General features: G+C 40.4%; 1 protein-coding gene across 1 annotated transcript in view; it reads left to right on the top strand.

The window, feature by feature from the left end:
* Nucleotides 1-18,111: 18,111 nt before the first annotated feature.
* THBS4 (thrombospondin 4) overlaps nucleotides 18,112-23,241 on the top strand; it is a 43,835-nt gene continuing 38,705 nt past the window's right edge. The window contains exon 1 of the mRNA XM_057740384.1: nucleotides 18,112-18,382. Within this exon, the coding sequence (XP_057596367.1) occupies nucleotides 18,295-18,382 (88 nt within the window). The 5' untranslated portion in view covers nucleotides 18,112-18,294. The remainder of the gene's footprint in view (nucleotides 18,383-23,241) is intronic.

Below are 23,241 nucleotides of genomic sequence, written 5' to 3'. Positions count from 1 at the left end.
GACACTGATTTGAGCCAGACTAAGGAAAATAGGCAGGGAGCTATGGAGTACACTTCTATTATCTGGCATCCCCATAAGAGTCAAACAAAGGGTTTTACTTATAGCACCGTATTCCAACATGATGTGGAGAGAACACTGTACCAGGAGCCTGGAGCACTGGCTGTTCATCCTGGTCTGCCACTGACTGTCTCTGGGGAAATAAGTTGACTTCCTTGAACCCCAGCTTATCCGCATACAGAAAGGAGAGAAGAGGGTTATACTTGATAACTGAGGCCCTTTCTGTCATCACTCCCAGATTCAGATAAAGCCAAGGTCTCCCTAACACTCCTTTCTCGTTGAAATGTAACTCCCAAGAACTTGGAATTACCATTCCTGTAAGTAATCTTGTAATGGAAAATTTACATCCTTTAAAATAATTAACATTCAGTACTCAATCTTAGAACATTTTCCAAACTTAGATGAGAAAAAATGAAGCAAGGAAAAAGGTGTTACCCTATCATACTTTTTTTTTTTTTGGCATTAAAAAAAAAAGACTTGGGATAAGGAAAGTTTTAGTTTCTTTAGTACTGAGTTGGCAGCAGCAAAAGCTAAGTAAGATTTGACTATCTCAGGGATAGACTTCCCCTAGGTGACCCAGGTACCTAGGGGAAGGTGCAGACAAGGTGAATGATGCCTTTCTGGTGCTTACATGGCCTGGTCACAAGTGAGAGAGACCTTCTATAAAGGTCAAGTCCCTGAGGACATAGGAGGGTATGTTCTAAAGGGCTGATGCCTGCCTCATCTTGAGTGGATAGGTGGGAGGAGTCAGCCAGGACCTCTGAGTTGTACGGGAAAGGTGAAACCATTTTTTTTGTTTGTTTGTTTAAGCTCTTCATTGGAATATAATTGCTTTACACTGTTGTGCCAATTTCTGCTGTATAACAGTGAATCAGCTGTATTTATACACATATCCCCATATCCCCTCCCTTCCATGACTCTTTCCCACCCTCCCTATGTCACCTCTCTAAGTCATCACCAGTCATCAAGTTGATATCCCTGTGTTATGCAGCAGCTTCCCACTAGCTATTTTACATTTGGTGGTATATATATGTCAATGCTATGCTCTCACTTTGTCCCAGTTTCCCCTTTGCCCCACACCCCGTATCCTCAAGTCCATTCTCTGCATCTGCATCTTTATTCTTGCCTTGTCACTGGGTTCACCAGTACCATTTTTTTAGACTCCATCTATGTGAGTTAGCATATGATATTTGTTTTTCTCTTTCTGGCTTACTTCACTCTGTATGACAGTCTCTAGGTTCATCCACCTCACCACAAGTAACTCAATTTCATTCCTTTTTATGGCTGGGTAATATTCCATTGTATATGTGTGCCACATCTTTATCCATTCATCTGTTGATGGGCATCTAGGTTGCTTCCATGTCCTGGCTATTGTATATAGTGCTGCAATATATTGTGGTACATGTATCTTTTTGGATTATGGTTTTCTTAGGATACATGCCCAGTGGTGGAATTGCTGGTCATATGGTAGTTCTATTTTTAGTTTTTTAAGGAACCTCCAAATTGTTTTCTATAGTGGCTGTATCAATTTACATTCCCACCAACAGTGCAGGAGGGTTCCCTTTTCTCCACACCCTCTCCAACACTTATTGTTTCTAGATTTTTTGATGATGGCTATGCTGACCAGTGTGAGGTGATACCTCATTGTGGTTTTGACTTGCATTTCTCTAATGATTAGTGATGTTGAGCATCTTTTCATGTGTTTGTTAGCCATCTGCATGTCTTCTTTGGAGAAATGTCATTCTAGGTCTTCCACCCATTTTTGGATTGGGTTGTTTGCTTTTTTGATATTGAGCTGCATGAGCTGCTTGTATATTTTGGAGATTAATCCTTTGTCCATTGCTTCATTGCCAAATATGTTATCCCATTCTAAGGGTTGTCTTCTTGTCTTGCTTATGGTTTCTTTCGCTGTGCAAAAGCTTTAAGTTTCATTAGGTCCCATTGGTTTATTTTTTATTTTATTTCCATTATTCTAGGAGGTGGGTCAAAAAGGATCTTGCTTTGATTTATTTCATAGAGTGTTCTGCCTTATGTTTTCCTCCAAGAGTTTTATAGTGTCTGGCCTTACGTTTAGCTCTTTAATCCATTTTGAATTTATTTTTGTGTATGGTGTTAGGAAGTGTTCTAATTTCATTCTTTTACATATTGCTGTCCAATTTTCCCAGCACTACTTATTGAAGAGGCTGTCTTTTCTCCATTGTAATATTCTTGCCTCCTTTGTCAATGATAAGTTGTCCATATGTGCATGAGTTTATCTCTGGGCTCTCTATCCTGTTCCATTGATCTATATTTCTGTTTTTGTGCCAGTACCATACTGTCTGGATCACTGTAGCCTTGTAGTACAGTTTGAAGACAGGGAGCCTGATTCCTCCTGCTCAGTCTTTCCTTCTCAAGATTGCCTTGGCTATTCAGGGTCTTTTGCATTTCCATACAAATCATAAAATTTCTTTGAACCCATGTTTTGAAGCTCATCTCTTTGCCTTCTGGCACATTCCTTCTTGTGATAAGGAGCGTCTGGTAATCACGTGTCTCATTGGAACAACATCATCCTCATCTACTAATGCGAAACCATGGCTGATTGTCAACATTCAAAAAGTCCCTGGGGAGGCCACGTGTCACAGGGAAGACTGGCAGACTGGCTTCCAAGGGGAATGTTCCTCTCCGTGGTGAAAGCACCAGAGACCTGGGTTGGGGATTCAGTCCTGGAGATGCAGAAGCTCTTGTCTTATCAGCGTGGGAGGAAGGCTGAGGGATAATAAGTGGACTGCCGTTATTTTCATTCAAAGGCAAAGTGTCTTTTACCGGGTTGACATTAGCCTCAGCCTGGCAAGTACATTCTTAGACAAACTGCAAGGAAGCCAATTTAACAGAAATTTGCTTGGCAAGCAACAAGGGTGAGGTGTAATGCAGTCAGCCTATAATGACCTGATGCATCCATTTCCACCATGTGGCCTGTCTGCCACTTGGACCAGAAGGGCTGTGTCTGGGGCCAGGACAACTCACGTGTCCACTGCCAACTTCTGCCTCACTAACTCTTCCCATACCACCCATTTCCAAACTTCAATGTCAGACCAATTCCCTTTCTGACTGCCCCAGTCTTTCCTTAAATGTGTTAAAATTTTTCATCAGGACAGGTTAAAGTCAAATCTCTGTACTCTACACGATGTGGCTACATACTGGGTTCACCCACTACATCTACTCAGCTGGCAAAAGGCTATCTCTTTTCATAGCCTAATTCTTGGGGTCACCCCACGGTTGGCCTCCTCCCATATATACACCTACACTGTAGTCTTAAAATGTCATTTTGTTTTATGTCATTTCATTTCTATTTTCTGTGTTCTTTTGAATGTCTCCACTGATTTTCTTGAGTGGGATTGCTCTGAGAAAGAATGTTATTTTTAGCATAAATTGAATCAAGTGAGATGAACTCTTAAACAACAAATTCAACTGCCATAATCAGCTTCATTATATCCAAGGAGGGCAGTTCCTTTCTCCATTACTGTTTCTACTTGAGAGACAAAACTGTGTTCATAAATGATGAAATATATATACATATATTTTCATTTTAAAATACTACTAGCTCTAAAAGTTGGTCAGTAATAAGTTCTCATTTCATTTTTTTCATAATAGATTTTTCTTGCCTTGTTAGTGTTTCGCACCACTAGCAGCTATTAAAAACCCCAAGCATAGGCAAACTGCTTGGAATTCCAACCTAGGATGAATCAATTCAAAAAGGGTAGACTAATTCATACCACCCTTCCTGTGCTGCCACTAACAGAGAAGACTAAAGAGCAAATAAAATAGTTACCACTTTCCAGATTTCAATCTTTTATTTGCTTTAATCATTTTATTTTTACTTTTTGATCCATTCAAGTATATATTTATTTATTCCTATCTAATTTGTCCTTCAGAGCATTTAAGACAAGAACACAAGATGAAAATCAGGATCAGAAGAAATAAAAATAAATGTTAGATAATCGAAGTGGGAGGGAAGAGTTAAAAGATCTGTAGGCTAGTAGCTCCTACGTAATTATTAAAGTAGAGGTCAATGTTTGGGCTGGGCTTCCAGGTGGCAAAAAAGCAAAAATGAAAACACAATAGATATAAAATTACCTATTAGCCATAAAGAAATATCCTAAAATAAACAAAGCTTTTTCCTGGCACTTGGATCTGAAAGAAATTTCTTACTTATATAAGAAAAACTCAGTGATATGGATGGCACAATCCCACAATGTAGTTTGGCAACATGCAAAACAGAAGAATTTTGTGTGTTGGTGGGGGATGATTTTTTTCCTTGTTAATTTCTTCCTTCTACTAGTTCCTGAGCAATATGTCTTCTATTCTCCCAGAGGTTAGCATAAATATTTTAATATTTAATAAAATCTAAACTTAATCATTTTACCTGCTCCTGAAAAATATGAGTTTATTATATATAAGACTGTATCTAATTGCTTCCCTCCCAACTTTATAGTTTGTAGCACTTTAGTTCTATCTTGCTTCTTAATTCTACAAATTAAGCATCACTGTTATTGTTCTATATGACCAACGTGTAAGTCTATTTATTTATAAAACCTTTGCTAATCATTTCTTCTTGTATTTCAGACTTCCAGTTTGAGTTCATTTTTCTCTGAGTCTGAAGTATATCCCTTAGAAATTCATTTTGTGAGGATCTATACTCAGTTTTATTTGTCTTTAAATGTCCTTATTTTACCCTTGTTCTTTTCATTAATTAAGTTTGGGATTGATAGTTTTTTTTTTTACCTCAATATGTTATAAATAATATTCTCTGCCTTCTGGCCGCGTTAATTCTTATTTATCCCATTTGGGATTTGTTGGGATTCTGTGGTTTGGTGTCTTTCAACACTTCTGAAAAATTCTCAGCCATTCTCTCTTTAAATATTGTCTTTTTTCCATTCTTTCTAATATCTCCCTCTGGAACTCCAATTAGACATATGGACTTCATACTCTATTCTTCTTTACTTTTAACTTCTCATACTTCTTTTTAATCTTGTTCCTCTGTGCTATATTTTGTATAAGTTCTTTAGATATATCTTCCACTTCACTAATTATCTCTTAATTTTGTCCAGTCTATCATATAATTCATACATTGTTTTTAATTTCAATTCTATTTTCTTTTTCTAGAAGTTCTATTTCAAATATACTTAAAAAATTTTTTTTGTTTCTTGTCCTTATTTTTAGGCTTCTCTTTTATTTCTTGAAGTATATTAAATATCCTTTTGTATAGCTTGAAAGTCTGTGAATGTGTGATTCTGTGTAGGTTGTTTCTGTTGGCTCTCACCTATGGTGCCTTATTTCCTTAAATGTTTTGTAATTTTTTTTTTTATTCTTTGGAACATTATCTGTAAGAATTCTTTGAAAACTGGGTTAAATTTTTTGTCCTCCAGAGAGGACTTTTTTGGACTTTAGTTGCCTGGAGACACTACCAGATCTCTATCTGGTATTTTTTCACACCATATAGTAGCATGAATTTGGGACTACAGAACGACAAGAAGCAACATCAACTATGAAGCATTCTTGACAAAAATATTTAACCTGAATCTAATCATGAGAAACAATTGGTCAAATTCAGAATATAGGACATTCTACATGACTGTTGGCTGGAATTCTTCCAAAAAAGTCATTGCCATACTCACACATAAAAGGCAGGATATTCTTCTCAACTAAAAGAAACTTAAGAAACAGAACAATCAAATGCAATGCACTTTGAGCAGCTTCTGTTTCTCTTAAGTCATAAAATATATTTGGAAGACAATTAAGAACATTAGAATACAGACCATATAGTAAATGACATTATGGAATTATCATTAGTTTTCTGAGATGAAATAATATCATGATTCTATAGGAAGATGTCCTTATTCTAGGAAATGCCTGTTGAAGTATTTAAGGGTAAAGTGTCCAGTGATTGTAAGTTAATTTCAATTGGTTCAAGCAAAAAACCCAGATATTTATCTACAAACACACACACATGTGTAGGTATAGATATTGGCATATGTATAGAGAAATTGGTGAGTCTAGAACTGTTCATTGCACTTTTCTCTTGCCTTCTCTGTAGGTTTTTAAACATTAAATTTTTTAACTTTGTGGGAAAAGGCAAAAACAAACAAACAAAAAAACCACATGAGGGATAGCTGTATGTACAAATTCTCAGGGGGAAGATTTTCTCCCCTACACCAGAGCCAAGATCAAGACAGGCAAGATGCTAGTTCTCCCCTCTGAACAGAGGGTTTATTTCTAATTCACTCTTACAGTGAGGGTGTGACTCCTTCAGGTCTTAGCTTTACATGGGGGAGAGCGTCCTCCTATTAGTCTCTTCATCCTAGGAGGGCCTTTGGCTATTTTTTTATCCTTTCAACCTGTGAGGCTGATAAAACAGAAGTTTAATATCCCAAGGTTTATTAGATACTCTCAGTGTAAAGGCTGACTTCAGTGCTCAGCTACCTTTTAGGATTTAGGCTCTAACGTTATATTTGGCCTCTATGAATTTCTTGCTTTCTTATAGTTCAGTAATTCATCTAATTTTTAAAATATTTTCTACTCCAAAATGTTAGTTGTTTTTACTAGGAGGATCATTCAGTGCACCTTGTTCTATTATACTACCAGAAACAGAAGTCTTCATGCAACAACATTTTAAATATAAATTCAATCACAATTATTTTTCTTCCAATTTTTGTAGAGATTTAAATAGCAGTTATAACCACAAGCAAGTTTCAAAAAAAATATTCCTTATATCATTATTAAAAAGCCTCTGGCCTTAATACATAAATCTAGTATATTTACCTTTCAGCTACCCAGGTGAAAATATAGTCATCTCAACACACAAAACAGTGCTCTCTCAAGCCAATCTTTTCTCCTAATTTATGAAGCTCATTTATTCAAATCATATACATAAAGAGAAGCCAGCATGAAAGAACACCTTCTCAGTGTTATAAATTTCTTTCATAACAACAGTGGAAACAGCCCTGTTGACAAGTCTGATACATCCCTTTTTTCATGCTTTATTTATTTGTTTATATAACTACAAAGCCCACATCTTTCCCATTTTCTTTTTACTGTACTGGACTTGGGATTCTCTGCACCAAACTACTCTATGAGGATGTCACACTGCTTTCAATACAAGGCTCCATCTAAGAACAGGGCAAATCTTTCCCCAAGATAGCTGGGTAGGTTACCATCAATTTGCTCAGTTGGATGAATACCAGCCTTACTTGAACAAGGCTATTTACTAAAGAAAAATAGAGAAATAAAGGGAAAGTAAACAAACATCTATTCTGTAACAAGCAAATCTCAGAATCATAACATTTCATGATGTCCCACAGACCCTGATTATAGCAGAATAATTATTCCCCAGAGTCAATTACAGTTGTGGATGGAGGACATTTTTATCCTGGGACTTTCCTTAGCCCTTACCAGCCCCCAAAACTCTATTTTTCTGATCTGTATGTTGGCCAACATATCTAGCTGTACCTGCAAACACATAGAGTTACCCAAGAGTGAGATTATAGTGTTTCTATATATAATAGCACAGCCTCCCCTTGATTTTTAGCTCAGTTTTTGCCCTAGGTAACCAAGGCAGCAAAGGCATTAATTCTGCTTGTAGTCAGAGTAATTAAAATTTCCTTTAAGTCCTACTGTCCTTCCCTTCTTTTTTTTTTTTTTTTTTACAAGAAGGTTAGGTGTTCTATCTCTAAGAGAATATGCTCTCCTTGTTTAAAGATTATCTAGGCAACCTATTGCTTCCCCATTTCCTCTCATTTAGCCTCTGGAGAACAATAGATTAACAAATTCAATTTAAAATGGAAATACCTGAACTTTATCCCCCCAAAATGAAAGTAATAATGAAACCACTTTGTGCCAGGCACTAGGTTAAATGTTTATTTTATTCTCTCATCCAAAAAGTGCTATTGGCATCTCCACTCGCCTTACAATGGGTACCATTAGCATATCCATCTTACAAATGACACTTCAGTCTAAGGAAGAGAGCCATTAAATGTCTTCCTAAGGACACACAGTGTGGAGTCAGGATCAAAGCCCGTCTGGCTGCAGAGCCTACTGCCTTCCTAACCAGGACAATACCCCTGCTTATTTTCACCAGCCCCTCTCAGAAATGTGTCAAATCCACACATCCTGGGAGTCGGCTTCAGGTCGCTGAAGCCAGAACCTCAACCTGGGAATAAACAACCACCATTAATTGAAAGTCACAATATGTCAAACATCATCCTGGAGCTGGTTCTCATACAACTCACAAGGTAGGTGTCATGCCCATTTCCCAGTGAGGAAACAGAGACACTATCCTCACCTGCAACAGAAGTTTAAGGGACTTCCCCAAGGCCATACACCAGGAAGTGATAAGCGGGAATTCAAACCCAGGTGTGACTCCACGAGCCACCTCTCCAGATCAGACACGGCATTTCTTCACAGGGCAGGGCTGGGTCACGGTACTGTGCTGGTGACCACATCCATTATGGCAATGGTCTTTAAAAAGTGGGAAGAAAGAAAAAGCAAATACTGGAAAACTGTGTTTTTGGTTTCACATAATATATTAGAAGGAGGTAAGTTAAATTAAGAGCAAGAAATTCATTGTTACGGCCTCCCTTCACTTAGCCTGCCCAGGAAGCAGTGTTTCTGCATTGATCAGACATTCATTCTCCCGAAGGCAGTGCGGCGGAGGAGAAGAGCGCTGGGCCCAGGGTCCGAAACCTGAGCTTGAGTCCAAGCTCTGGCATTCCCTTGGGTAGGGCGTTCAACCTCCCTGAACTTTAGTTTTCTAAAGTCTGTACAGTGGGAATTATAACCATCTTATCTATCTCACTTCAGTGTCGTGAAGATTGAATGAGATCAAATATAAGACCAGGCTCTGTATCTGAACGAGATAAAGTTGATTACTATTATTATGTGGGTTACTAAGACTTCCACAGAAAAGAGAAAAAGATGGTGTGTGTGTGTGTACTTATGTATATACATCATATATAGGCATGCATGAATATGCACAGAAGTATATATGTATAAGCAAGTTGTGTTGTGCAAATGAAGATGAAAAAATTAGTCATCATATCACAGGAAAAGCCCTGTTCAAGTGTGCTGGGGCAAGCCTGCAGGCCTTGATTTTAGCTGCTTAACTATCGGATACGCAGATAGGTGGAAAGATTGCTGCTGTGACCAAGATAAGAGGAACAGTAATCCTCAGAGGACTAGCACCAAAGTCCGTACTCCCACTGGTGACTTCAGGGAGCTGCACTGGAACAGCATGTTCCAGCCAGAGGGCCCTGGGAAAGGAGCCCTTACATTCCAGGGAGAGAGAGCGAAAGAGAGAGGGAGTGTGTGTGTGCGTGCGCACGTGTGTGTGTGTGTGTGTGTGTGTGTGTGTGTGTGTGTGTGTGTGTGTGTGTGTGTGTGTGTGTGTGTGTGTGCATGCACGCGTGCACAAGAAAGAAAAATGAAGGTATCAAATGGGGCATGGGACTCTGATGGGTCCTTTAAATGGAACCAGCACTCAACACCCCTGGACACAATGAGCTTGTTCATGAGGGACTCTTGGCTGCCTCCTCCCCTTTCCTTCCTCCTTCTCTCTCCTTCTTCCCCAATTCCTCTGCTACCTTTGCTCACGTCTGCTCTTTCTGCTGAAACTTTTCCTTTATTGGATTTGTCCTGTCTATTTTCCTTTCCCACTGGTCAGTTTTTAAACGTGGCAGTCAAAATCATCAACATTGCTGGCAATTACATCCATAGTCAGAATTATTTTTGTGAAAGGACATGCCAGAACACCAGAAGGAAATCTCTTTCTGAGAATTATGCAAGTCGGAATCCCATTTTTAACTGTCATGTATGATGAAACACATGCTATTTACCAATGAAATTTAACGCTCAAGTGGCAATATAAAATGTGTTTGCAGTTCACATTTCCCTAGATCCATAAAAGGAAGCATATTTTCATTAGACAGATTTTTCAAGTCAATGATGAACTCCCTCCTGTTTCTCCTGAGAAAAGCTGGGCCATTTTAATACCACTGGCAGAATATTGTACCTGGAGAGAAGGACAGGAATGGTAGATTTAATATTTATTATTTTGTGGTACTAGGAAGTAAGATATGACACTCATGCCCTGTGCCCCTCAACTCCTAGGTCTTAGTAGAAGGTAGGAGAGTAAGTAACAGAATTAGCAACAGGAGTCCATTCATATGAAGGCAAGTCAAAAATTATCCACACTCTGACTGTAGAATTTATTTTAATTAACTTTTAGAAAAGATAAATACATCATTTTTTGACATAGTCTCCTTGCTTTTCAATACATTTTGTCCATATTCCAACAAGCTTTTGTATTTCCTCATTAAAAAATGTTTTAGGGGACTTCCTAGGTAGTGCAGTGGTTAAGAATCTGCCTGCCAATGCAGGGGACACGGGTTCGATCCCTGCTCCAGGAAGATTCCACACGCCACAACTATTGAGCCTGTAATCTAGAGCCCATGAGCCACAACTATTGAGCCCATGTGCTGCAACTACTGATGCCTGAGTGCCTAGAGCCCATGCTCCACAACAAGAGAAGCCACCACAATGAGGAGCCTGCACACCACAATGAAGAGTAGCCCCCACTCACCGCAACTAGAGAAAGCTTGTGTGCAGCAATGAAGACACAATGCAGCCAATTAATTAATTCATTAATTAATTGAAAAAACTGTTTTAGGCTGAGCTGAGAGCCATGAATGCACCACTGTCTTCACTTCTTCATCAGCAGTGAATCCTTGTCCTCGTAGGGCTACTTTCAGAGGACGAAACAGGTGAAAGTCCAATGAAGCAAGATCAGGACTATAAGGAGGATCCTTTAACACCTCAAAAAGAAGTTTTTGCAGAGTGTCGACAGTGTGGGCAGAAGTGTGCGGACGTGCGCATCCTCAGACCAAAAAAAATGAGTCACTGCACGCTGCTCTTCTTTTGTGCAGTCACAAGTGGGGCATCCATTTTTACCTGCACTGCAGTTACAAATGAACTGATGTAACACGTTGCCACCTGCACAGCAGTGACTGGGGAGACAGTAGCCTTGAATGGAAAGCGCTGATAAAACAGCGCAGCCAACAGAGGTTTTAATATAACTGGAGTGCGGATAATTTCTGACTCACCCTCATTTTTGCTTCCTCTTCCGCCCCATCCTTTCTTCTGCTTATTAAGTCTAACCTAATGGATGGGATTTCAGAAAACGTATGGCCTAGAAAACAGTCAGTAACTTTTCCTATGAAGGGCCAGAGGGTAAAGACTTTAGGGCTTTGCAAACCACTTGGACTTAGTTACAACTCCCCAGCTTTGTGGTTGTGCCACAAAAGTAGCCATAGACAAGTGGACATGGCTATATTCCAACACAATTTTATTTACAGACCTTGAAATTTGAAATTTACATAATTTTTATGTCATAAATAACACTCTTCTTTATACTTTTTTTCCACAATCAGGTAAAAATGTCAAAACTCCCCTTAGCTTGTTGACCCTACAAAAACAGGTAGTAAGCCAGAGCTGGCCTGTGGGTCACAGTTTGCCAATCCCTGGTCTAGAACTTTTTATATATCAAGAGTATTCTTCACATTAAACCCATTGAAAATGAAGTGATTTCGTCTCTATTTGCCCATCCTCTTCCCTAAGTCCATTATTTTTTCCCACCCCCTCCCTCCTATTCTGATTTACCAGTTCATCACTTCTCTTCTAGCTTCAACTATGAGCTACAAACCTCAAAAGAGAATAAGGACCATTTGCCAAAGACCCACTTGTAAGCACCCAGCCCTACAGGGGGCACTCACAGCCTGGGAGACACAGAGCCTGTGGTGATCAGCTTGGCAAGGTCAGTAATCCACTCTCCTCTCCCAAGTCCTTCCTGGTCAAGCCCATTTCCACAATGGAGGCTGAAAATACCGGTCGTCCCTTTCCCACCCTTCCTGGTAGACAAGACACGGGTATGTCTGTGACCCACTCCTGGACAATAAGACTTGAGGAGAAAGAATTCTGCTCAGGTGCTTCTGGGAAAGGTTTTCGTTACTGAAAAATGAGCAGGGGGTGGAGATTGAGAGAGATACAAGAGCAGAAGGCTCATCCTTCCCTTGCTTCCTACTCTTGGGTGAGGTCATGTAAAGACAGGATGTTAGGAGCTGCAACACCCACAAGGGAAGTTCAAGAGCTGATCCAGAGGCATAACATTGCTAATTCACAGAACCACCCCTGCAGCTCTCTACTTCTGGACTTTATAGGAGGTAATGAACCCCTGGGATGGGAATTCTGTTACTGTCTTAACACAGACAGCCTTCAGTCTTGTGAAGTTTCTGTTATTAGAGGGGTGATATGATACAGAAAATGAAAAACTGTTATAAGAAAACATAAAATATCAAATTTAATAGGCCACTTCATGACACACTTTTAATGCCTCCCGATTAAGAAAAATCACATATCAACAACTCCCTCCCTGGCAGCTCTATTCCATCTACGTCAAAATATGTTCCAATCTCTCCCAATATCACTGCCTTATCTCCACTTCCACGTCACAGGCAAGCTTCTTGAAAGTTATCTTACTTTTATCATTACCCTTATTCTCCACTTCCTGTTCTGTCATCCTCACGCCTCAAATGGCAGTGCTCTGTTTTTCTTTCACCCACACTACTCCATCAGATGCTTCCAACAGTCACCAATGACTTCCAAGTTGATAAGCCCAAGCACAGTTTTCAGTTCTTATCTTGCTTGACCTCTCCAAGGTATTGAGGCTATTTACCATGCCTCCCTGATACCACACTTTCCCAGTTTCTGTTTACTTCTCTCCATCTTTATTGCTGCCTTATCTTCTCTTGGCTCTGAACATTAGTGTTCCTCGGTATTCTTTCCTCGTGGTGCACATGCTTCTTAGGTAATTTCCTCTACACCTACAGCTTTAGTTCCTACCTGTAAATCTATGATGCCCACACCTATCAACCTCTCTCCTGAGTTACAGACCCATGTAACTAAGCGCCTAATGGACAGCTGCACTTGAATGTCTTCAAGGTGCCTTAACCTCAACATGGCCAAGCCAAATCATCATCTACCCCTCATATCTCAGTAAATGGCACTACAATCTGACATGTGGCCCAGGTCAGAACCGCAGACCTCATCTTGACATCTCCCCCCACGGTCTTGCACATGACGTGCATTCCCTGTAAAGGTTTGCAGTGTTCTTGCCTCCTCATCCTTCGTGACCCCAGTGAAAAGCCAGCTCTTCTAGGAAGCCTTTTCTAATTTTCTTTAACTATAAGTTGCTTTCTCCTCAGCATTTCCTTATTTCTTAGGGCACATATCTGTTATAGCCTTTATCATATTAGTTATATCATCTGTATTTCTGAGCAGTCTATGAGCTGGAGAACAAGAACTGTGTTTCATTCATCTTTGTATGGCCAGTTGTCTAACACAGTGCTGGGCATATTCTAGAAGACTGTCAAGAAATATTTGTTGAGTGAACAGGCACATGATAATTATTTGTTGGATAGCTGATTACATTAATTAGAAGAAACTCTAATTAAGATTTCATGATTGATAGGCAAATATTCTTTCTAACTCAACACTTTTGTCAATGACTGGATAGCAACACCAACATAATTTTATAATTTAGAGTTGGAAAATATTTATATATATGGTTCAGCTTCTTTATGAACTTGTTAGGGCTCATTTGTAATTAGCAGTACCAAGTTTCCTGTTGACAGTTAACTACTAAAATCCTTCGTGTGTCAGTTACTTTCTTAAGGTTAAACATGCCCCCAGGAATTCAAGTAATACTATTTACTTGCTTACAACCCTTTTCCTTTCCCCAAAGATGAATTTCAATCCAATTCAAATCAAATCATTCCTAATTCTACATTCCTCACATTCAAGTGACAAGAATTTTAGCATATTTTGCAAGTTTGCTTTATGTCCTATTGTTTCATTGCAGTTTGCATCATATTTTCTTAGCAAATATATTTAGACATCTGGCACTAAGTATGGGATTTCCCTGGCACAGTAATCACTGTAATCACTAGACTTTGCAGGAACCACCATTTCGATGGTTTAATGTGTTGTTTAATGAAGCAGTGCATTTACTTTAAGAAATGCTAGTTGTCAAAACTCTCTCTGGACTTCAAGTTGGGTAGACATAGTTATTGGTAATAAATGTCCTCACAATTGCATTTCTGGCTATTTTTCTAAGGAATTTTTACACAGTATTAGTAAAGTATATTAAAGAAGCTTAATGAGAAGTTTTTAATAGCCTACTTGGACCTTTAGTGAGATTGAAAATGAGTGATTTTACACTTTTCTTTTCTTGCTTCACTAATCTTCAGTGCCTAATTGCTTAGGCAAAGTATCTTTTTTTGAGTTCTGCAAAAAAGTTTTTTACTTTTAATTGTACACTAATCAAAAGCCCCCTGCTTCATTTACTAGGCCCTTTTTCGTGTTAACTAGTTTCTAGAGAAGCTATTTTACTGTCACTTAATCAAGAACCTTCCTCTGTTATTAACATTAAACTAAATAGTAGCTCAAAGTCTACATTTTCCAGGGCTGTGGCAGAAATGTCATCACACATTAGAGTAAACCATACTCCCTTCAAACCATCTTTAAATGTTAATTATCTCCATTTGTATTTTCTTTAAGAATTCAAGTGGAGAACTTGATATAACTAATGATAATTTTATTCAAATATCAATTAACAAATATGTATAAAGCTTCCACTTAGCTGTGCCAAATAGCAGTGTGTAATACGAGTAACTCCGTCCCCTTCTGAAGAACAGGAGGAGCAGAAGCAGTTTGGGTATCCCCACGCCCAGCTGCAAAAGAGTTTGACAAGGTTTATTAGGGAGGCTTTCTGGTGAGAGGAGAATGGGCTCCCAAGCTGGTCTGCAGATGGCTTGAGAGAGCAGAGGAAGGAGGCTGGCTTTGGAGTTTTCCTGATGGTTAGGGGGTGGGGCTGGGGAGAGAGTTCTCATGCATGATCTAGGGCTTGCACAACACCAAAGGGAGGGGCACCCAGGCTTTCTTACCAACTCGCTCAGATGTGGGACCGAAAGGAAGAGGAGGACTGAAGCTTGAAATCTGTCAGCAAACACCAAAAATGGGGCATACTCTGTTACAATACTTAGAAATGGAACAAAACCTAGTATATCTGTTGCTACAATAAGATCGTAATGTTACAATAATATTATATAATAAACAACCCCCAAATATTAATGGCATACAAAAATAAACATTTGTTCAAAATAAGTAAATAAATAAATAAAAATAAACATTTGTTGCTCTCATGGCTGGAGTCAACAAGGCAGCTCGGCTGATCTTGCCTGAACCTATTCATCTTTGTGTGTCAGTTGTGAGCAGATCAGCTGGCTCTGCCTTAGGGTGACTGTGGTGACTCAGCTCTGCTCCATGTCTCATTCTGCAACAGGCTAGCATAGCCACACTACCATGGCAAAGGCAGAGGTGGAAGTGTAAGCAAGTCCAATCACACAAGTATGTTTAAACTTCTGCTTGTAGGAGTTTTACTAAATTCTTATGGGCCAAGAAAGCTCCATGGCCAAGCCTAGAGTTACAGCAGGAAACCAAAAGATACATAGAGAGAAAAGTGAAGCACTGGGGCCATTTTTGTCATCTACAGCACAAATGGATTACTAACATATCACAACCTCTTATCCTACTAAGAGAAGGAAAGTCAATTCAATGGGCTACTCACTATCAAGTACCAGCACTGTACTTGGAGTTAGGACCTCAAAAATAAACAAGAGGGACTTCCCTGGTGGCACAGTGGTTAAGAATCTGCCTGCCAATGCAGGGACACAGGTTCAATCCCTGGTCCGGGAAGATCCCACATGCCAACTTAGCCCGTGCACCACAACTACTGAGCCTGTGCTCCAGAACCCGCAAGCCACAAGTACTCAGCCCATGTGCCACAATCACTGAAGCCCATGTGCCTGAAGCCCATGTTCCACAACAAGAGAAGCCACTGCAATGAGCAGCCCGTGCACCACAATGAAGAATAGCCCACTCACCACAACTAGAGAAAGCCCACACGTAGCAACAAAGACCCAATGCAGCTGAAAGAAAGAAAAGAAAGAAAGAAAGAAAGAAAGAAAGAAAGAAAGAAAGAAAGAAAGAAAGAAAGAAAGATAGTACTTAAGAGCTCAGTCGGATATTGGGGAAAATTTAAATAATTTAGTACATTATTAAAATAAATTAAAATTTAGTGTGATAAGTGTAACATATATTAACGAGGTGGCACAGAAAGGCACTAACTCTTTCACATCCTTTACCATATTTCACAGCCAATTTAAGGAATTGTATTGTAATCAAATTTCCTCCTGATTCTGAGGACACGAAGAAAAAGCTGACTGAGATTCCCCAAAGAATGGCCTTATAAAAATGCAATCTCTTTAAAAACAAAACTAAATTGTTAGTTCTATTAGGCTAGCAAAAAGTCATTTGATTCTTTTGTTGCTCAGTTACACTTAGTAGTCATCCAGTTTCGACCAAAATTCATTGAGTGCCTACCTGTGCAAGCTATTTTGCTGGGAATTTGCTAGGATTTGAGGATGCCTGGCAAAGATGACTAAACAAAGTTGACTAAAAAAAAAAAATGGCATCTGCCTTCAAATAACTTCCGGCTTGGTCCTACTTACTCTGAAGTCCATTGTATAAAACATATACAAGCAAATCTGTCGTGCTTAAAGCTGAAGTTGGGAGCCTGGAGCTCCCTCCAACCCAGGCCACTCCTAAGGACACCATTTGGAGACCTGAAGATTCTCTAGTCTAATCCATCTCACTAGTGTACAGTCACATTGCTGGAAACTTGTGCCCTTTGTCTCTTCAGTGCTCTCTTATATGTAGACATATGGTGACCTGCTGCATACAGAGACTTTAGTGTAATGTGGCATTAAGTGAAGCATGGATTAGCACTATGTTACACCTCAAATAGAAAGGAGCTCTGAATAAAGCTCACAAATTTCCAGGTCATTAGCTGTAAATGGAGTCAATGGGTAAGGGGTTATTCTAGCACAGATTGGGAATAAGATGATGAGTGAATCTTGCAGTTTATGGCAGACAGCTTCTTAAATTTTGAAATGGAATTCTTTGAGACTTAAAGATAGGGGTATAAATACTTTTCTGGATTTTCTCCATTAGTCACAATTGTTTAAGAGGGAAAAGTTTGCCATTGTTCTGAAATATTTTTTCCTCTAGTTAATCCACATTATTTTTAGGGGGGGTTTGCCTAGAAGGAAGACTAATTCCTTACGTTCCTTCCCTCTCTTTTAGGTCCTACTCTCATAGCTTTAAACTGTCACTTGGAATCTTTTGGGAGGGTGGAACAGAAGTGGGCAGACAGTGTTTGGAAACCAGACTGAAAATAAACTCTCCATAAAACACTACCATCCTATAAATGGTCCTGTCTGGATGGATTCCTTGAGATGTGTTTTATTTCCATTAAAAACTCAAAAACTTTGAAACAGTCACTGTTCACGTCTCAAAACTTGATGGGGAAAATATTCATCATTTGAAATATTCAAGAAAAGCTTCAAGAAATAAAAGAAACCTATTGTTCTCTGGACCACCTTAGGAGGCAGAAGTTCCCGGAGAGCCTTCAGGGTTGGTTGGGAAGGGAACCCAAGATGGGCGTTAAAAGCCTATCCAAACGATGTTCTTCTGTTTAGAAAAGAAGAGGAGGTGGGGATGGATGGTACCCAAAGCTAGTGGGTCAGTGTCACTTTCTTCCTCCTTTGCCCCGCTCTTCTTCTCTGTCCTGCGTATCCTCACTTTCTCACCCCCGACTGCCCATCCTCGCACTTCCCATCCTCTTAACCCCCTCGTCCGTCCGGGGCCGGCGACGACGCCCACCCACCCAGGACCGGGTCGGCCCGGCCCGGGGCTCCTTCGCGTCCCCAGTCCGCACGCTCACGCCTCTCTCTCCGCCGCCCCCACACTTCCCGGCCAAAGGGGATCCCAGCCAAGGAGGCCGCCCCGGCCTCGGCCCTCCCCCGCCCCGGCCGGCCAGACCATAAAGCGGCCCGGCCCAGCCGCCAGCGCACCCAGCTCCGCGGCGCCAGGACGCGAGCGCCGCCCCCGACGGCAGCCCGGCCGCCGCGCTCGCCTCACCTGCGCTGCCCGCGGGAAGCCCGACCCAGGGGCCGCGCGCCGCCCGCGCTCGCAGGCAGGGCCCCCGCTGCCGTGAGTCCCGGGCGCCCGCGGGGAGCAGGAAGAGCCAACATGCTGGCCCCGAGCGCAGCCGCCTTGCTCCTGCTGCACCTGGCCCTGCAGCCGTGGCTGGGGGCCGGCGCCCAGGCCACCCCCCAGGGTAAGTGGGCGCGAGCCGGGGCTGAGCCACGGGCCCGGGCCCCTCGGTCACGGAGCCCGCCGTCCCCGCGCTCCGCTTGGGCGAACGGAGGGTCCGGCTCCGCGCGCTGCTCGACGCTTGGCTCCTGGGGCCTCGCTTGGCACCGCGCTGTCCATCTGGGGCCCGAGTCAAAGCGTATTGTGATTGGAAGCGGTGATTAGAGGTTAGAATTTTCGGAGATTCGGTTAGCCAGCGATGAGACCAATTCCCTATAAAATAGTTTGGGGATGCAAAATTTATTTTCAGTCTAGACAAAGACGTGGGATTTCCGAGCCTACGGCGCGGCCCTAGACCTCGAACACCTCCTGTTTGAAGTAGGGTGAAATCCGGATTCTGTCCCCCGTGGCGCCCTCTGGCCGGCCCTGCACTCCGCCCTTGTGTCCTTAATCCTTCGACGGGGGCGGGAGCGATGTTCCTCCCAGACAGCCTGAGGCCGACATCCCCAAGAAAGGTGCGCCCTGCCACTCGCCTTTTTCTGCTTCCACTTTGCTGGGGCCCCAAAGCCTCCTTTGGGAGTTGGCTTGATCTCTTGATTCTTGAGGTAAATTGAACAGGAAGGCTGAGAAATGGGTCTTTCTCTACAAAGAGGTTAGAAATTTGATAAATAATTTGAAAAGCCACCTGGATAATCAGTCTTCAGACTTCTTTGTGAGATAGGGTGAAAAGAACCGTTGGGCAGAAAGCACTGAAGCATAAACAGAATTTTGGAAAAACCAAAAGGAAGAAATTATTTAAGCAAGAAAAGATCTTAGGGCTTTAACTGCTATCCAGTGATGACCTGCATCTGTTTGAAATTGATGCCTGGTGTTAACTTATTACTGACTAAGGAAATAAGGCTGGAAGAGACACTCAACTTGAAGTAAAAATTGCTATTTCTAAGAAGCCAGGTGAAGAATGCCTGTGCTGGTACTCTCCAGTCTCTTCCCCTCACGCTGCAGTAATTACTCCTTTAAACTCTGCATTTCACCAAATAACTCATTTTGATTCCAGACCAGACAACCAGAACTGTGTTTTCAGGGGGCACTGAATTGCTTTTAGTTTGGGTTATAATATTTAATATGCTGTACTTTATGCTGTATTTTATAATATTTATTCATTGAGACCTTGCTGCTAGGAAGGTAAGAAAGGAAACCTTTTTAAAAATTAAAGTGTAATTGGCATATAATGTTATATTGGTTTCATTGCAAAATGATCACCACAAGTCTGGTTAACATCCGTCACCACACATGGCTACAATTTTTTCCTTGTGATGAGAACTTTTAAGATCTACTCTCTTAGCAACTTTCAAATAGGCAATATAGTACTGTTAACTCTAGTCACCATGCTGTACATTACATCCCCATGGCCTATTTATTTTATAACTGGCAGTTTGTACCTTTTGACCTCCCTCACCAGCTTCACCCCCAGAACTACCACCCCACTTCCGGCAACCATCAGTCTGTTCTCTGTGTCTATGAGCTTGTCCTTTTTTGTTTGGTTGGTTTTGTTTTTTTAAGATTCCACACGTAAGTGAGATCATACAGTATTTGTCTTTCTCTGTCTGACTTAATTACACTTAGCAAATGCCCTCAACGTCTATCCAGACTGTCATAAATGGCAAGATGTCATTCCTTTTTATGACTAAATAATATTCTAATGTCTGTGTGTGTGTGTATCACATTTACGTTATTCATTTATCCATGGATGGACACAGGTTGTTTTCATATCTTGGCTATTGTAAATAGTGCTGTGATGAATAACTCCATATATCTTTTGGAGTTAATGGTTTTGTTTTCGGGGATAAATACCCAGGAGTGGAATTGCTGGATCATATATGGTAGTTCTATTTTTAATTTTTTGAGGAATCTTCATACTGTTTCCCATAGTAGCTGCCCCAACTTAGATTCCCACCAGTGGTGTACAAGTGTTCCTTGTACAAGTGTTCCACATCCTCACCAACACTTGCTGTTTCCAGTCTTTTTGATGAGAGCCATTCTAACTGGTGGTTTTGATTTGCATTTCCCTCATGAGTAGCGATGTTGGGCATCTTTTCATGTATATGTTGGCCATCTGTCTATCTTCTTTGGAAAAACGTTTATTCAGATTTTCTGCCGAAATTTAAATATGGTTAGTTGTGATTTTTTTGTGTTTTTTTTGTTTTTGCCATTGAGTTGTATGAGTTCTTTAATAAAATTTTGGATGTTAACCCCTTTTCAGAGATGTGATTTGCAGATATCTTCTCCCATTCCATAGGCTGCCTTTTCATTCCGTTGGTTTCCTTTGCTGTGCAGAAGCTTTTTAGTTTGATGTAGTCCCACTTGTTTACTTTTGCTTTTGTTGCCTTTGCTTTTGGTGTCAGAAAGGAAGCTTTTTAACACAATTCAAGAGTTTTCTTATTGGAGACATTATTTAACAGGTTTGAATTCACGGCTATAATACTTTGTGTTATATAAATTCTTGACAGTTGAACACACAACTTCATGGTGTGTCACAGGTGTGGATTTTGCTTCTCCTTAGAGCTGCCTGTTTTATGGAGAATTGAAATCAGGCTATACCTAAATTATCTGGTTAATTTAATTGCTGTAGATGATCTGATTAAGTCATTTTCTGATAGATTCTTTTATTTGGTTGATTAGTCTTGCAATTATCAGCTCTGCTGAATAATGTGCTTATCTCCTTTTTCCTCTGAGCTGCCTTGCTAGTCTTATTAGTAAGTATTCAATTTTCATACCATGGTGATTGGGCTCATTGTTAGTAGTAATTTCACCTGTAACACTAGAAGGTTGTGCTTAGATCCTGGCGTTATTACTAAAGTGTAATAACATTAACAGAAACTTGTGTCTCATTTCCTTTTCAAAACACCCTCCGAACTCACTACTAACTAATCCCAACTCTGCCTCTTGAGAGAGAAGCCAGTGGATTAGACGAACCATACCGATTGAAATGCGGTAAGTTTAGTTTGAGCTGAATTATGAAGTAAAGCATGGTCAAAGCAAGAATCAGGAATACCAGGAGTTTAGTTTTGCATTCAGTTCCCATACCTTTAAACACACATCTCTTTCTTGAAGATGTCTTGTCCTGAATGGAACCTTTAATATATTGCCTTATTTCCCTTTGTTCTCTCACTGGTGGAAATGTAAAGTTTCCGGTTCTCTGGAAACTTAAAAATTCTATGCCCCTTTTGTAGTACAGTGGGCAGCAGTCCTCGTGTTGGGGAATATGGGATGCTAGAAAGAACATAATATTCTGCTTTACAACACTGCTAGTATTAAGATCATTATTGTGTAAGCTTCTTGATACACATGAAGGAAACATTACAGATCCAATCTGAAGACAGATCATCTTTTTTTTTAAATAAATTTATTTATTTATTTTATTGGCTGTGTTGGGTCTTCATTGCTGCACACGGGCTTCTCTAGTTGCGGCGAGTGGGGGCTACTCTTCATTGTGGTGCGCGGGCTTCTCATTGCGATGGCCTCTTGATGCAGAGCATGGGCTCTAGGTGCAAGGGCTTCAGTAGTTGTGGCACATGGGCTCAGTAGTTGTGGCTCACAGGCTCTAGAGCGCAGGCTCAATAGTTGTGGCGCGTGGGCTTAGTTGCTCCGTGTCATGTGGTATCTTCCTGGGGCAGGGATCGAACCCATTTCCCCTGCATTGGCAGGCGGATGCTTACCTACTGTGCCACCTGGGAAGTCCCAGATCATCTTTTAAAAAGAGTAGCCATTCATAAATATCTAGGCTTTTGCTTGTTTTATAACATTTTTTCTTACAAAAGCAATACCTGTTCCTTGTTTAAAAGAAATACAAAATTGGGTAAACAAAAGAAAAGGAAATTTAAAAAGTATATTCAACCCAAGGAAAGCTACTATTCATGTTAGCATTTTGTCATATTGTTTTTCAAATCTTTTTCTATGCAAATACATATTTCAAACGGGATCATGTTATATATGTCGTTTTATAATCTTTCTCCACTTAATATATCATGAGTTTTTTTCCATATCTGAGTATTTAACTGCATTACACTTTTTAACATAGAATTTCTCTTTTTGGGCACCAAAATTTATTTATCCAGGGCTCTAACACAGGATACTTAGTTGTTTCCACTGTTTGATACTATAAATAATTTGTTGAACCTTTGCAGGGCCACAGGATGGCTTGAGATGGCTGAAATCCCTGTAATCTCTGTCAAGCCTTTCTGTCTCTGCTAAGGAGAGACAAAGTGCTGTGCCCGCAAAGATTCAAGTTTCCCACCTCTTCCAATTAGATTTTCATATAACCCTTCCTAAATAGAAATTCTAGAATTAGCGCTGGTGGTGAACCTCCTTTTACCTAAATAAATTACTTTGTCATCCATTGTTTTCTTAAGATAAATTCCTTCAGTAGAATGGCTACATCAAAGATGTGTGTCTTAGGGCCTTTGATATTGTTATTTAAACTGGCTTCAAAGTGTTTATACTAGTGTAAATCTTACCCACCAGTATATGAGTACCCATTTCCCTGAATCCTCATCAACAGGTGGGTATTATTGTGTTTATTGTTTTTCCAGTGTGATGGTGAAAATAATACCTTGTTCCTTCATCATTAGTTAAACATAGGAACACATATATATACTTATCTGCCATTGTAACTCTTTTTCTGTAAATTGCTTTTTCATGTTATTTACCTGTTTCTCTATTAGGATGCTTATTTTATTGATTTGTAAGGGCTTTTTATAAATTATGGATACTGTGACCTTTTTTAGTAATCAGGTTATTGTATCCAGGAGACAGCTCTGGAGCCTGAAGTTCCTGCAGGCTATGGAACTGTTCAAACGATATTTGCATAAACCAAGAAAAATACTA

Source organism: Hippopotamus amphibius, chromosome 1 (genome assembly GCF_030028045.1).
Source record: "Hippopotamus amphibius kiboko isolate mHipAmp2 chromosome 1, mHipAmp2.hap2, whole genome shotgun sequence".
Taxonomy (NCBI): Eukaryota; Metazoa; Chordata; class Mammalia; order Artiodactyla; family Hippopotamidae; genus Hippopotamus; species Hippopotamus amphibius.
This window is presented reverse-complemented; position numbering and strand designations above follow the sequence as displayed.